This window comes from Oncorhynchus tshawytscha, linkage group LG11, assembly GCF_018296145.1.
Source record: "Oncorhynchus tshawytscha isolate Ot180627B linkage group LG11, Otsh_v2.0, whole genome shotgun sequence".
In the NCBI taxonomy this organism is placed as follows: Eukaryota; Metazoa; Chordata; class Actinopteri; order Salmoniformes; family Salmonidae; genus Oncorhynchus; species Oncorhynchus tshawytscha.
Genome location: NC_056439.1, coordinates 16,785,135 through 16,801,861, shown reverse-complemented (window position 1 = coordinate 16,801,861; position 16,727 = coordinate 16,785,135). Strand labels below are relative to the sequence as shown.

At 40.5% G+C, this 16,727-nt stretch overlaps 1 protein-coding gene across 3 annotated transcripts in view; it reads right to left on the bottom strand.

Annotated features, from left to right (window-relative positions):
* Positions 1-16,342, bottom strand: part of grm1b (glutamate receptor, metabotropic 1b) — a 28,448-nt gene extending 12,106 nt beyond the window's left edge. For 2 of the 3 annotated variants that reach the window (XM_024436877.1, XM_024436879.2), the window contains exons 1-8: positions 16,255-16,342; positions 11,499-12,346; positions 7,518-7,767; positions 4,801-5,036; positions 3,746-3,757; positions 1,445-1,691; positions 859-1,027; positions 314-440 (exon numbers count right to left, since the gene is read on the bottom strand). In XM_024436877.1, coding sequence (XP_024292645.1) covers positions 314-440; positions 859-1,027; positions 1,445-1,691; positions 3,746-3,757; positions 4,801-5,036; positions 7,518-7,767; positions 11,499-12,228 — 1,771 coding nt within the window. In that variant the 5' untranslated portion in view covers positions 12,229-12,346; positions 16,255-16,342. The remainder of the gene's footprint in view (positions 1-313; positions 441-858; positions 1,028-1,444; positions 1,692-3,745; positions 3,758-4,800; positions 5,037-7,517; positions 7,768-11,498; positions 12,347-16,254) is intronic. The other variant, XM_024436878.1, reaches the window with a different exon arrangement.
* Positions 16,343-16,727: the final 385 nt, after the last annotated feature.

The following is a 16,727-nucleotide window of genomic DNA, read 5'->3' as shown; positions in this document are numbered from 1 at the left end:
CCACAGGTGGACTCCAATCAAGTTGTAGAAACATCTCAAGGATGATCAATGGAAACAATATGCACCTGAGCTGTTACATAATAAAATGTGGAAAAAGTAAAGGGGTCTGAATACTTTCCCGAATGCACTCTCTTTTATCCTTCATTAGCTTTGTGTATATGTTTATGTAGGCACCTCTACAAAGACACAAAAAAGCTAAAAGCAAACACCATACACTCCTAAATAACCCAACAACTCGATGGTACTGTTTTGGACCCATTCATGCACAATTCTGTAGGTATGAAAGAGGGAAGGGAAGGGCACCGTACTATACCTTCCAGTTCAGGGTCCGGCCACCAGCCCAGGTCGCAAGCCGTACAAGTAAACTCATCCTGAACAATCTCGTTGTCTTTACAGGCTGTACAGATCCAGCAACAGCTCACCTCTCCCTTCCTGATCACCTGTTTCGTTCAAACACATAGACAGGATGAGATTGCACTGTTGGAGTCTCTCAACTCACTCAATTTACCCATACAGCCAGTCACAGTTCTCTCCCTAGTCCCTACTCCTTCCCCTTGGCCTTAACCCAGATATGCAGCATCTGAATAAGTATAACCAGGGTAGTGGTGGGGTGTCCACCATATTGCTTACACCTTACAGATCTGCAAAATGGAAGGTTTTGCAGATTGCTAATGTGTAAGTTGGGCTAACACGAGTTATGGAAAGGGACGGAGGAGGAGATTGCTTTCGCAATGGCATGCAGATTTATTTTAATGAGAAAATCAAGCGCCCGTGGGCGTCCTAGTGTTAATGAAAGTCAATGGGTAAATAAATAATTACGTTCAGTAGCATCAGACCAGCTGGACTGTTGACACCTACCTTGATCTCTCCCTTGGAGCAGGGCTCGCTGCAGACGGAGAGGACCATGTCACTGCGGTTTATCTGCATCATGTAGTCATCAATGCTGAGCTGACCCTCGTGCCAAGAACCCACATTGATGTAGTCGAACGCACCAGGCTCCACATACTGTAGGTTCATTATTTCATACCTAAGAGTGGAGGGAAAGTTGCTCTGAAACTTGTATTTGATTCAAGTGTACAGAGACTTATTTTCATAGTGAAAGAGAAAGCAACAGATTAAATTATATTGATTGATCATGGCCAGGGGATTTTGGTATACATAGATATTGATATTGGTTATGTTTCAGGAGGATTGGTTGTCTTCGGGGCACGTCATCCTAATCATTTGGAAACAGTATTGTCACTGTCAGGGGATTTTTGTTGAGTACTAAGAGTAGATGCTGTACTTGTCGGATTCACACCGCAGTCATCTCGCTCAGGAAACCATCGTCTTAACCTTAAGAGGAAATTCCCTCTTGGGCTGAGGGTGACACTGGTTTTATGTCTCGTTGGCAGGGCTATCTCATCATGAGACCCTGACTCTGCATCACCTGGGCTACACCTACCTGCCAGGTGTGTCCCCATTTTCATCAAACCACACATCTTCTCCAGACACCCCAGTGAAGGAGGTCCTCATGAGGAACTCTAACAGCTGGCTTCCATCGATGGGGTCCATGGCTTTGCATAGTCCCACATGGCCGGGGCAGAGGTGGCTGTGCATGTCATGGAGACCCTGAGCCATGGCGTAGATAGCATTGATGACGAATCCCATCTTACTGTCCTGGACATAGTTGTCCTCTAGACTTTCGTAACCTGTGGAATACAGTTAAAACAAAGGAAGGAAGATTAGGGATGCATTGTTTCCTCAAAGTAATTTTTTTAAAAGTACTTCATGTTTCAGTTCTGTAAGCATTATACAAGGAATATACAATGTAATGCAATGCAAAGTGAAATAGATAGTCATAGCTGAATATGAAATAAACAATTTTTCTATTGTCAAACATCTTTTGCAGTGTAATATCGACTGAAATATTACCAAGGAATGATAGGGTGTCCAAAGACACATGCTTATTATTCTTCTTGGGTTTTGTGCAGCAGAAGGACACACTGTGCTGTTCTGTTCTGTGTCTGGGAGCATCAAAGGGCAGGCATCATTATGTTATGGCATCAAAGAAATGCTTGTTACCATGGAGCCACCAACCATTTTGTATTCGCAACTCGCAATTCAATTAGGTATAAATACTGTGGTAATATTATCATTAATTGACAGAGGAAGAAAATCTATTATTCTCATTTATTCCTTCCTCCCTCGATCCAGTTGCGTCCCCGTTTGCCAGAAATACAGGTCTTGTGAATAAAACGGTTTGACACATTGTGCAGTATGTTAAAAGATAGAGACAGTAGAGTAACACTTTGATGATTTACCTAGAATTTGAAGAGAACAATATAGAACTGGGTCCAGGGACACCCTATCGATTAACAAGCGTGAAGCAAGCTGGAAGCAATATAAACAGCACATACTGTAGCTGATCTCAGTCTTATACTAATCACAATATTAAAGGGCAACTCCACCACTTTTCAACCTGATATTCATTATCTCCAGCACCGAACCAGTGTCTACGTAATCGGTGAAAACAGCGAGTTTCTATGATCTGCGGTTAAAAAGATAAGAAGAAAGGCCCTGAAAAATGCGTATCTGTGATATCACATGGTAGGATTAAAAGTAAGAAAAAGTGTGATTATCAAAAGCTGCAGCAGGTTTCTAGCCAGAGGGAGGGTATGTTCTTGCTCCCCACGTCACCGCGAATCTCGTAGTTTGTTTGAACTTTTGCTTATGGCATCGTGTAGAACTTCTTAATGTTCTGTTTTTTTTCTTCTACAAAATGTAGAAATGCGCAGTTTTCACACATGTCGACACTGGTTTTGGTGCTGGAGATAATGAACATGAGGTTGAAAAGTGGTGGAGTTGCCCTTTAATAATAGTATCCGGTACAGAAAGAATCAACAATTTGACTCATATCAATTTGTGAATCAAACGGTTCGGGCACAATGATTGCTCAGTTTTCAGATGTGTTTGTTTGTAGCCAGGCTTGTTTTTAAAAATGGTTATATATCAACTTACTGAATGTTACAAGTACAAACAAACACACCAACAATCGATTGGATAGGGTTGTGGATAGTGGTATGAAGAGTGAGAGTTATACACTGAGTGTACAAAACATTAAGAACACCTTCCTAATATTGAGTTGCACCTGCTTTTGCCCTCAGAACAGCCTCAATTCTTCGGGGCATGGACTCTACAAGGTGTTGAAAGCGTTCCACAGGGATGCTGGCCCATGTTGACTCCAATGCTTCCCACAGCTCCATCAAGTTGGCTGGATGTCCTTTGGGTGGTGTCCATTCTAACCCCATGGTGTCTTAACGTATTGGGCCAAGGTCCATATAGGAACATGCAGCTTGAAGTTCTACAAGGCAGACCAGCCAGTTCGCATCTCATCTAATGCTTTCAAATGTTATTGGGCTTATGTTTTATACAGGCAATCTCAAAACCAGGAGGATGTGAGAATACACAGCATGTGAGGGAAACCAGTTGTTGTGCTCTCACTGCAATGCATAAAATCCCCCCAATAGCTTTATATAGTAGGGGTCAACAGATATACATTGATAGCGTTGAATTTCAGGGTTGATATGCCTCTGGTTTGGTATCTATGCAGGTTAGGAAAAACCATCTTAACCATAAAGGTTAATGACTTCCCATCAAACAAATCATTGAGTTTTCTATTGATGATACACTATATCAGTCGACCTCTATGTATATTGCCAGAGTGATGTGCTTTAAGAGTTCGTTCAGAAAAATACACACTCACCATTTTGGAGCTCTATACAAAGGAACGACAGAACAGCAGACTATGACTCTATCTCTGATTATCACAAATGATCAATATCCTTGTTATAAATAGTGCAGAACGTAAGAGAAACTTAGTGCTTGATTTATTAGTGAGGAGGTGGATATACATTAAAAAAGATAAAACTAGTCTTTGAAAAGGAGATGTAAAATAGAAACGTAAATTCATGCTAAATATTAAAAAACATATATATATATATATATATATATATATACTGTTACATGCATTGTTTATATTTACCTTTCACTTGAATCAAAATATATTTTTTGAAAACATCAGCAATTTCTATAGAATTCATCACTGGATTTGCTAAACAATGGTAACCAACTTGTAAATTAAGTTTGAAAACGCACAGTAGCAGTCAAAAGTTTGGACACACCTACTAATTCAAGGGTTTTTCTTTATTTATACTATTTTCTACATTGTAGAAGAATACTGAAGACATGATTCCATATGTGTTATTTCATAGTTTTGATGTCTTCACTATTATTCTACAATGTAGAAAATAGTACAAATAAAGGCAAACTCGAATGAGGTAGGTGTGTCCAAACGTTTGACTGGTACTGCATATAGTTCAAAAGGAATAGAAAAGTGCAAGGTGGGGAAAAAAAACGTTTTTTGAAGACATGCTTTTTGAGCATTGTTTCAAGTGATCAATACAACTTTAGCTAATCAATTCATCTGATTATTCACTTTTTTTTGGAGATCCAATGTGCCTTTTAAATTCAATTTACCTAGATCATCTTTGGTTGGCCAGGAGAATGTTTTAGAAATCAAATAAAACAAAAACAAAACATTATTGTATGGCTAGATGCACAGAGACCATTTATTTGCTCCAGTTTCACGAAACTTCTAGCCATTTGAGACAAAAATACCATGTAAACATCTAAAAATCAAATGTAATTATAGTTGAGACAACATAAAGTATATCATATGCTAGTTCACATTGCAAGTCAGCAACCCTTCTGAAGAAACCATTATCATTCTCTATCATATCATTTCCTCCCCATATCTACCTGAGCAGTTTTTCCTGTAGTTCATGTTCTCCAGTGGGTGCCCTGGGATGCGGCACTGGAACCTGTGCTGCCAGAACTCAGGGAACCATGGGTTCCTGGTGTTGGTGTTGAGGCGGAGCTTCAGGAAATAGTCATCGAAGGACGTGACCTCCTCCGAATGCAGCTTCACAGTGATACCGCCCACAGCCTCCTGTTCATAGCCCTCGACCACCTCATCTCTGTCTGCCCAGCCATCACTGTGGGGAGAAACGTAGTAACATTAACGTTAGGACTACTCCTTACCACCCCAAAATGGGTGGTCTTGTAGAGCAATTCAATGGTCCCCTGAAACAGATGTTGAGAAAGTTTTTAGATGTCTCTGGTAGGGACAAAATGGTTGCATTTTCATTTGCTTGTCTACATCATATAGATGCCAGACAAGTTGGACAGCCTCAGGGAGATGGCAAGACTGCATCTTCAAGAGTCACAACAAAAGCATAAGGTGTGGCGCGACAAAAAATGCAAGAGAAAGTGAAAGGAAGTCTGAGCAGAAGGTGCTACTACTTCTACCTTCTGATTCAAGTAAACTGGTTGCCAAGTGGCAGGGGCCATGAACAATGGTCAGGAAGACAAAGTCTGTGTAACCTATGAGATTCTTTTTCCAGGAAAGCTTCTTCTCAACCAGAGAATATCAGAAATAAAGGTGACAAATATATTATCTGTGTTGCGTGTACTCATTTCACAGCTTAGGGAGGAGTAATGAGCATGCACAGCCTCCTGCTCATAACCCTCCACCACCCCATCTCTGTTTGCCCAGCCATCACTATAGGGGACAGAACATTTCATCAGTAACACAATACAGAGGAATACACACCTTGCCACTTGCCAGGAGAGTATGCTAATCATATTATATTTTTGTGTAGCACACAAAAATAAACAATTGACTAATGAATGCCCTCCTCCCTCCTCCAGCATGGCAACATCACCAATATCTAGCCATCTGTTTCACAGCGCTACACACACACTACGCTCCAAGAACCTGCTGCTCTGACGTCAGCACATTGAAGTCATCATTCAAACCATGGTATGAACAAAAAAACACTCAACCAGGCCATACCACCTCCATGTGGGATACTGGGTATAATTGTTGCATTGTCTAACCTTTACATAGAAGGAAGCCTGTAGCTTATATACCCAAATCAAAGACAATGGCAAATGTAATGTCAGCATTTAACAATAAAGACCTCTGCTATTTAGAAAAGGCATCTTGTTTCTTACAGGAATCACATACACATATAGGATGCAAAACATGTGTGCACTAGACTGTACTATACGTAACATTGTATTTGACAAACTACTGTACTATATGCTGGGTAAAAGCATCTGCAACATTAAGTGGATACATACTGGATGAATGAGGTCCACGCTGCAAACAAGCCTTTCCTCTCATCCTCCACACAGCCCAGGATAGATGGATGGCCCTCCCCAGCCTCCTCTATCATAGATGGACCCAACGCAATGGGCTGGCTGCGTTCACTTACCGCACTGCTCTACAAAACAGTCCTTTTTTTCCAGTCGCTAGTCTCCTTGACCCAGAAAGAAACAGCCGCACCAATCCCGTGTCCTATTTATCACCCGCGAAGACGTCACAAGCTGCATAACTCAACTGCAGAGAGTTTAAAGTTTTATAGATTTGTGTTTTATCGTCGGTGTTTCACACTGTATCTTCACTATCATCATATAACAGTGTTACATCACTTACTTTGTTTATATATACAATATGTTTCTGTCTCTTGAGGAGGAATTGTCCAAACTGTAATCCATGGTTAGCCTGCATGGTCCAACTGTATTGTTATTGTGTGAAAGGAAACAATAAAAACCTACAATTGAAAAAAGACCAGGCTAATTCGGGACAGTTGTGGCTGCTGCTGGAGCTTCACTAAGACTAGGTCTTCATGCTAGCTAGCTCCATCACTGCATAGCTACAGTCTTACTACAGTGAGGGGATGTCTACAAGCTGATCTGTGCTTTGATGCTCAGTCGTCCTCACCACTGAGCTCTGTGCTGGAGGTGCTGTCCCATATTACCCTAGTCTCCCACTGAGTCTGTGATCTGACAGGGGGGGAGAGAAGAGCTGTCCCATATTACCCAAGCCTCCCCAGTTTGCCTGTTGATCTGACAGAGGAGAAAGAGAAAGATAGAGAGTGGTAGAAATAGATAGAGAGCTGTCTAACCATGCATTATTCATGAGAATGAGTGTGATTAAAAAGCTTCTTTCTGTTTTCAGAAGGACCTCCACTACTGCTAGAATAATGATTATTATTGTGTTCAAGTATAAACTGAGTAAACATCGGGGGCCTTGGTATGATATATCAAAGGGAGAAACAGCACCTCAATGCTTAGGATAACCCTCAATGGTCATGGCAATAATTTCCTTATACTATATGATAATAATGAGGTCAATCACTCCACAAAATGGAGTAAGGTAAGAACAGCAAATCTGCCATTCTATGTTCAGCTTGATCTGATCTGGGGCCTAATGAATCGTGCATTTTAGAGTAGGAGTGCTGATCTTGGATCAGGTCCCCTGTCCATGTAATCTTATTAATTGTGATCTAAACTGATCCTAAATCAACACTCTTATTTTGAGATGCTTGATACACAAGGCACCAGTTTGATATCTCCCTTTGACCCATTGCTAAGACTGATTATGAACATATAAAATGATCTAACTTTACCTCCCGATGAGAAGGAACTCCCCTGCCACCCCAAGTCGTCTCATAGCCATGAGCAGTCCACGGACCGTCATGCCCTCGCAGAAGCAGACGACCACCCGGGCCTTGGGCAGGCGCTCTCTCAGCTTCCTCAGCAGCCTGTCAAAGTGCTTCTCCCCAGCATTGCTGTAGATCTTGTCTGAATGGGCGATACACAGCCCCTCCTGAGAGGCCAGCTCCTTAAAAGCTTCCATGCCACTTTCTCCGTAATTACCTGGGAAAATAAACAGCATTAACAAACAACAACAAAAAACACTATATCATGGTCTTTAAAGGTAACTATATATTTGAACACAATATTATTTAAAAGGTCAATACAATATTCTACATTCTGAAGAAATTTAAGACATTTTGTACTATAACTTCACCTGTAAGTACTGCCAACAAGCCAAACACAACAGCACTGTAACCTATAACTAGTGACGGCATTTCAAACTTTCAGTCTGTTTGCCGTGTCATGTCACTGTAACTCATATCACTTGTTTATTTAATAAAAACACATATCATTCTACTCATCGGTCTGGTAAAATAACGAAGGTGCAACAGAACAGAAATGTAATTGGGTTTTAATGAGTTCACCAACAACTCTCTGCCTGAGTCCTCTGAGTCCCTCACTGCAGGTAGATCAAAGGTTACATCGCAAATGGCACCCTATTCCCTTTATAGTGCACTACATTTGACCGGGACCTATAGGGCTCTGTTCAAAAGTAGTGCACTATACAGGGAGGGAATATGATACCATAGGACACAACCGGTGACTATGCACAGCAGGCAGGCAGCTATAAACCTTATATCATTCAGACATCTCATCATCGGGGCATGGAATCTTAATTATTGTATAATAGTCTATCCTACTGTCTGGATCTTATTTCTGTACTGCAGAACCGAACTGTAGCTACTAAAGCCGAGAATTGTCTTGTTTTCTCAGTCTCATATGCTGTAGTTGTTCAATACTCAAAAGGTGGAAAACATGAAAAATATATATATTTCTTATTTCCGGTAGTTTATAACATTGAAGTGAATTAATCTGAAAAATTATTCATCTTGACTCAATTACATCATGTTGCAAAGAGTTTGTGGATAAGGACAGCATATATATATCTAACCTCTTAAATGCAGTCATTTAACAACAGTCGTCTCACCAGGATACTTTCTGACAGCTGGATACCTGGTGGATTACCTGGTGGATTACCTGGTGGATTACCTGGTGGATTACCTGCCATCACCTCCCAAGTAAGATTTAGTAGGACAGACATTTCTGAAAGACTTGGTTCACGAAATCCTTCAAAGATTCAATTCATGTAACTCAAGAATTTTGTGGAGTTGAGGCAGTGACTAGTGAGTTGTGGTAGTATGTTGCACACATTCATTTCGAAACAGAGGTCAGGAGCAAGTTGTAAGTATGCTATTGCCATGATAAACCAACAAAACAAAATGATATCTTTGGGAACATCAACACAAATCATTGTAAGGGCTGCCGTCATGTAAAAGCTTCTATTGTAGTACCTTTATGTGGGAGATGAAGTACACTCTTAGAAAAAAGGGTTCCAAAAGTGCTCTTCAGCCGTCCCCATTGGAGAACCCCTTGACAAACCTTTTTGGTTCCAGGTAGAACCCTTTTGGGTTCATCAAAGGGTTCTCGTACGGGGACAGCCGACGAACCCTTTTAGGTTATAGATACCACTTTTCTTTCTAAGACTGTAGTCATGATTGCTATTTGATCTGCTTCAACGATGTAAAACTGAATTATAATGGAAAATAACAAACTGTTGCTTTCAATATTACGGCATCCACTCAAACGGATCATACAAAAAACTCATGTGTCCAGCTGTACGCCCATCTGATTGAGGCTTGTAAAGTCATTTGATATAGCTTTTGTGAAATGCAAATGAACAGTTGGGTTCATGGACATGAACTGGTATAACTGACCATTGCTGACTGGAAAAATAGAACCCAAAGATCCAGGCCTGTCATAATCATGTGCCAACCTCAAACTATAAATAGACCAGTGACGACCCGTCATTCAGGGTAGGTGGGGCTTCGAGCCCCACATTTTTAGCAACAAAAGTTATAATAATATTTTGGGGGGGCTTTCCTGTTATTTTTCCTGTTATTTTGTCACATATCAGTTTGCAAACAATGTAAAATGTATATATCATTGAGTTAATAAAGCCGCATACAAACATGGTCTCTTTTTTGTTTTCTTGAGTAAGGCAGCTCCAAAATGCAGGTGTTTCAGCCTAGTTCAGTGCTTTCTGTGGTGGTGGAGCAAGCCAGCAGATTGGCTAAGTGTTCTGTCACTCGTGGGGACACTACGTCACTGCCAAGTCTAAGGGTAGAGCTAAAACATTCTAGCCTCTCTGGTGCTGCCATAGAGTTACATTAGAAGTGTCCATCCAAAAGGCTCAAGGTCATTGGCCACAGATAAAATTACGTCAAATCACATATCTACAGTAGCTTCTACAGTAGCTATGTCAACATCATACTTTCAAAATCTTATCTAGCAGTCATCATCATGAATCAAGTCAACAATCTACTAGCAAATCCTTTTAATCCTTGTCATATGAAGAGAAATAATGAAGAGAAATTATAGATAAAACGTACCGGTGCTCATCGACCATTGGACATAAACATTACACAAGTTGGAAATCGCAAATTCAACAATGAGTGGTTTGGAAGGAACCAGTGTGGCTAACTGCAAGCAAATCAAACCTTAGCCTGCTATTCAGTGGAGTGGCTGTGTGGTCCCAAGTCTAAGATTAAGGGTCTCTTTTCCTAGGTTATATTTTATAAACATTCAACATTGGCCATGCTGTCAATGAAGCATGATTTGTGCCGAAAATTCAAAACAACTGTTAACTCGGAACTACAAAATCTGACATTAGTGAGTTCAAGACAACTGGGAACTCGGGGAAAACGAGCTACGACTGGGAAAATATGTTTTGAACTTTCATCCAATCGGAATTGTAAATTCAGAACTTGGGCCTCTTTCTAGAGCTATGACCTGAAGAACAATGACGTCACCATGATTCAACCTTTTTTTTCTTAGAGTTCCCAGTTGTCTTGAAAGCACCATAAATCCAGAGAATGCCAGACTTTGATGACAAAGTTTGATGACAAAATTTACCCACGAAGGACCAATTGTCAGTAGAAACCACATTTGTTGACGCAAGTCAGCCATATCGGCTATTTTATTTTAAAAGGCAGTAAATGAGGCTGAATGAACTGTTTCGCTTCTAGACAAGACTCCGCTGATAGCCAGATGTAGCAGTGGTAAGGTGTTAGGACTGCTGTTGGGACTCTGCTGTTGGGACAGCTTTATGTAGGCCCTAACAGTTTGTGGGCACCGTTTGTCACCGTTATAGTGCAATGAATGTATTGTTTAGTGTTGTGTAGTGGCTTTGCTGGCATGCAGGCATTCCACATTATTATTTTTTTTGCTCCACCACGATCTACATGCTAAAATCGCCACTGAGATAGAATATTCCGTCCTCCCTAACCAACAGCTGAATCCAAACATTGCCCTCTCTTCACTGGTCTGACACTTCTCTCCACACCCAATTAAGCTAGACCAGGGTTAATGAACTTTAAAGTGCTAGGAGCAAGCATAGAATTTGACCATGAAAAAATGGCTTCTTCCTACAGAGGCTTCAACGTCTGTTTCACGTTTGTTCAATGTAATTTAATTGAAATGACGTGGAAACAGCGTTGATTACACCAGTGTGTGCCCAGTGGGTTGTACCTTTTCAAGGATTCTTCCTGAACTTAATCAATTGTACAATAACACATATCTGACATGAGAGTATCCGCAGCTCTGCCAATTATTTAAATCCCCAACACAACTTAATCAAATTGTGTTTGAATAGATATTGATGGCAAACATGCAACATGCAATTACTTTTGTAAACAAAAAAACATACAGTAGGTCTACAGACAGTGACTTACCCTCTGTATGGACTGCTGAGACATATGTCCAGTTATAGCGTTTCACAATGTCCAGGATGGCTCTGGCTTGGAGAGTATCAGAGGGCACAACCCTAAGGAAATACTTGAAGAGAGTTTTGTCACTCAGATCTATGCTGGTTGCAGAATATGCTATCTGGGGGATATTGAACAGCTGCAGGAGGTTCTGAACTTGAATAGCCACTGAGCTTGACCCAGGTCCGATAACTCCTGCTATGGGTCTCTTGGTGGCGGGTGGCTGACTCGCAGGCATCCCTTCAATGCACCACTGTCTGGAGGTACCATCCTTGTTGTCATCATCCCGGATCGAGATGAGAGAGTCTCTAATGAACTCAATACTCTGCTCCAGAGCCACTGAGGAGTGCCAGCAGGAGTCCCTGATCTCGCACCCCAGAGTGATGTTGGGTAGAAGATTTGGGTTGGAGTTGATTCGGTCCAAGGTGTGGAACATTGCTTCTACTCGTTGGATTCCATACTGTTCCCGAACCTCACCGCATTTCCTCTCCGCTACCTGCTCTGTTGACGGTTGGTGGTGGACCGAGAACAGGGCACCAATTATAATGTCCCCATCCATTCTGGCCACCAAGCGGGACGAACCAGCTTTAGGAACCACTGACCTCTCAAATATGTTACTGGGGGAGACGAATGCGTCATACAGTAAAATAGGGAAATACAAAAACCTAATGGCATTCAAGTACATCATATTCCACATGGTGTGAACGGTCTTGGTGATAGAATCATGTCCTCTTTGCCATTGGGAAGAGCTGTGGGTCCAAGTTTAATCGAAGATCCATCATCTCCTTACCATACCTCTTTCACTGATGTCTTTTCTGCAGATGAGATACGTATATTAATATAAGTTTTCTTTAGAAACAAGTGATGATAAACAGCTGTCCGTTGCCAATCTATCTTTGGCAACTCTTTATACCCTTTGAAACGCTACATAACTTCTCAATTAACAAAAGGAAAATATCCCACTGGACACAGACGTAAATTCAACGACTATTTCACGTTGGTTCTATGTAATTTAATTGAAATAAAGTGGAAAAATCAGTGTGTTCCCAGTGGGAGAGCTATAATGCAGAAGCGAACTTGACATTCAATCATGAATAATCAAAATAATAATAGCCTAGTCTACAGTAATTTATAAGTGTATATAATGACATTGAATGCCTCTGATAACATGTACTGCAAAAACAGCTTGCCGGAGGCTGATTAAAAGTTGATTGGTCTGATGGTTGGTTTGCATGGCTGGTTTCAGCACCTAGTCATTGGACAGCACTCAGCGCTAATTTGCCTGTTGAGTTTGCAGTAATTTACCCACACTGAGCTACATATATTTATGCTTAAAATGCTGCTAAAATGACTCATTGAAATTATGAATCAGATCTCATATAATTTACTAAACCTTGAGGCCTATGTACAGCACCAGTCAAAAGTTTGGACACACCTACTCATTCAAGGGTTTTTCTTTACTTTTTACTATTTTCTACATTGTAGAATAATAGTGAAGACATAAAAACTATGGAATAACACACATGGAATCATGTAGCAACCAAAAAAGTGTTAAACACATTTTTTTACCTTTATTTCACTAGGCAAGTCAGTTAAGAACAAATTCTTATTTTACAATGACGGCCTACCACGGCCAAACCATCCCCTAACCCGAACGACACTGGGCCAATTGTGCGCCACCCTTTTGAACTCCTGATCACACCCGGTTGTGATACAGCCTGGGATCAAACCAGGGTCTGTAGTGACGCCTCTAGCACTGAGATGCTGTGCCTTAGACCGCTGCGTCACTCGGGAGCCACAAAATATATTTTAGATTTGAGATTCTTCAAACTAGCCACCCTTTGCCTTGATGACAGCACTGCACACTCTTGGCATTCTCTCAACCAGCTTCACCTGGAATGCATTTCCAACAGTCTTGAAGGAGTTCCCACATATGCAGAGCGCTTGTTGGCTGCTTTTCCTTCACTCTGTGGTCCAACTCATCCCAAACCATCTCAATTGGGTTGAGGTCGGGTGATTGTGGAGGCCAGGTCATCTGACTCCATCACTCTCCTTCTTGGTCAAATAGCCCTTACACAGCCTGGGTGTGTGTTGTGTCATTGTCCTGTTGAATAACAAATGATAGTCCCACTAAGTGCAAACCAGATGGGATGGCGTATTGCTGCAGAATGCTGTGGTAGCCATGCTGGTTAACTGTGCCTTGAATTCTAAATAAATCACTGACAGTGTCACCAGCAGTGTCACCAGCAAAGCACCCCCACACCATCACATCCCTTCCTCCATGTATCACGGTGGGAACCACACACGCAGAGATCATCCATTCACCTACTCTACGTCTCACAAAGACACGGCGGTTGGAACCAAAAATCTCAAATTTGGACTCATCAGACCAAAGGACAGATTTACACCAGTCTAATGTCCATTCCTCGTGTTTCTTGGCACAAGCAAGTCTCTTCTTCTTATTGGTATCCTTTAGTAGTGGTTTCTTTGCAGCAATGCGACCATGAAGGCCTGATTCACACAGTCTCCTCTGAACAGTTGATGTTGAGATGTGTCTGTTATTTCAACTCTGTGAAGCATTTATTTGGGCTGCAATTTCTGAGTTTACATCAGAGGTTACTCTGGGTCTTCCTTTCCTGTGGCGGTCACGGTGAGAGCCAGTTTCATCATAGCGCTTGTTTTTGCAACTGCACTTGAAGAAACTTTCAAAGTTCTTGAAATTTTCCACATTGGCTGACCTTCATGTCTTAAAGTAATGATGGATTGTCATTTATATTTGCTTATTTGAGCTGTTGTTGCCATAATATGGACTTGGTCTTTTATAAAATAGGGCTATCTTCTGTATACCCCCCCCCCACACACACACACCTTGTCACAGCACAACTGATTGGCTCAAACGCATTATGAAATAAGAAATTCCACAAATTCACTTTTAACAAGGCACACCTGTTAATTTAAATGTTTTCCAGGTGACTACCTCATGAAACTGGTTGAGAGAATGCCAAGAGTGTGCAAAGCTGCCATCAAGGAAAACGTTGGCTACTTTGAAGAATCTCAAATATAAAATATATTTTGATTTATTTAACACTTTTTTGGCTACTACATAATTCCATATGTGTTATTTCATACTTTTGATGTCTTCACTATTATTCAACAATGTAGAAAATAGTCAAAATATCGAAAAACCCTGGAATGAGTAGGTGTGTCCAAACCTTTGACTGGTACTGTATATAACCTATTGAGATTTTCAAAGTCTAACGGACATTCAAATTGACAATAACTTACAAACGTTTTAGGTATAATAGGCTATTTCACAGTTTTTCATTGATTCAAATGTTTCAGACATTTGTGAATGAAATGCCATATTATTAATATAGGGTGAAGTCCGCATTAGTGGGACATCAGGTGTAGTGGGACATTTGTGTTTGAGAGTACTGTACTATGGTCATTTTGCAAACCAATCACAACAGATGTTATTTTGGGGTTGCTACTGCATGTATTCTGTGTTGGTTAGTGTGACATCACATCATTGATGGACACACCCATCATTTATGGTCAGGTTTCTTAGGTGGGGTGACCCGTTAAAAATTATGAAAAATCGCTGTACTATGAAACCTTACACTAGAACGACAAGGCTGTCATTCTGTCAATTATAATTTAACAATCTAGCATTTCAGTGTTAAAATGAATAGTTATTGATAGCGTTTTGAAATATAATAAACATTAATGTAAACAGCTTGAATATTTTATGAAAATCTGATTTATAGTACTGTCCCATATCTAATGAAGGAAATTACTGACAGGGAACTTTTCAGCTATAAAAATGCACAACATAAACCTTTAATCAATTGAAATATAATTTCCTTCATTCGATATTCTAAAGTACATTGAAATATGTTGTTGTAGTTGTTCATAACATCTCAAAATCAAGTCTAGACGCTATATAGCACATAAACATCATGGGATGACAGTGAAAGGAATTAAAGGGAAATAACACGGGTGGTAAAGGAAAGAAAGGAAGAACAATGACATGTAAGAAATGTAGGCTAGAAAAGAGCCTTAATTTATGAAAGGGGACAGCATTTAGGGAATGATAGAGGTGATTCAGGATCAATTAAAAGCTGAGCGAGCTCCTTTAGATAGATTTTCACCAAGAGCTTGGAATGTCCCCAAATCAATTTCCCAATAGCATTGATGAGAGGGTCTAATAGAAGATCATTGACAAAATAAAACATAAATAAAACAGAGAGTGTGTTATCTATATGCCTCTACAAAGTCTTATTTGTGATTTCCTAACAAGTGCCAGGTGAAGTGGGACAGTAATGTATTTCTAATGAGTAAATAGTGTCCCACTTCATCTACTTAAATGTCCCACTAAAACTTAAAGCCACGCTTTAGCAAAAGTAGGGGTCTGATGTTCTTTTAGGGGTATTAGCATCCACTGAATAATACATTATCAACATGCTTCATCATCACAATGTAGATAAGACCTTAATTAATTGAAATAAACATACATTGAGTAGGGGTAGACTTATTTTTATTGTGTACACAGCCACTGACCAAAAAGTGGCCCACTCATGCATATATCACCCTAACTAAACAAAATGCTACCATCACTGATGTTCACATGAAGAGCAGTCTCCTCCATTCATGTTACGTTGCACCTTTTGAAATCCTTAGCATAAAACACCTTAAACATCATAACGTTAGAGTGTGGACATACCTGCACCTCCTGCCTCGGGAACATTGCGTACCTCCTCGTCTCCTGAACCTCTCAGTTTGGAGCCCAAGTTAAGCCTTTGCCGCGCCAATACAGGGTTTCTCTTTCTTTCTCTCTCTCTCTCTCTCTCTCTCTCTCTTTTTTTAAATGAAGCATGGGTGCCCCCCTTCTATTCCTTTGGATCATTGCATGCATCTTTAAAACCGGGTCACATAAACTGCATTGCATGTCCCCGACAAAAGACAGTATGCAGAGATAGACATAGTATTTATTGTAAGCTACATTAAAAAAGTTAATTGCATGTACAAGCTTGCTTTATTTATTTTTCAAAATAAAGGTATGATCATGTCAGTATCAAATTAGGCTATAGGATCCTGCAGCTATTGGCTAATAGCAGTAGGCTAGGCTAGTCAGTGGTATAAGCTGATATGTAACATATATAAATAGACAACAGCATCTATTTGTTTGGCGGCGCA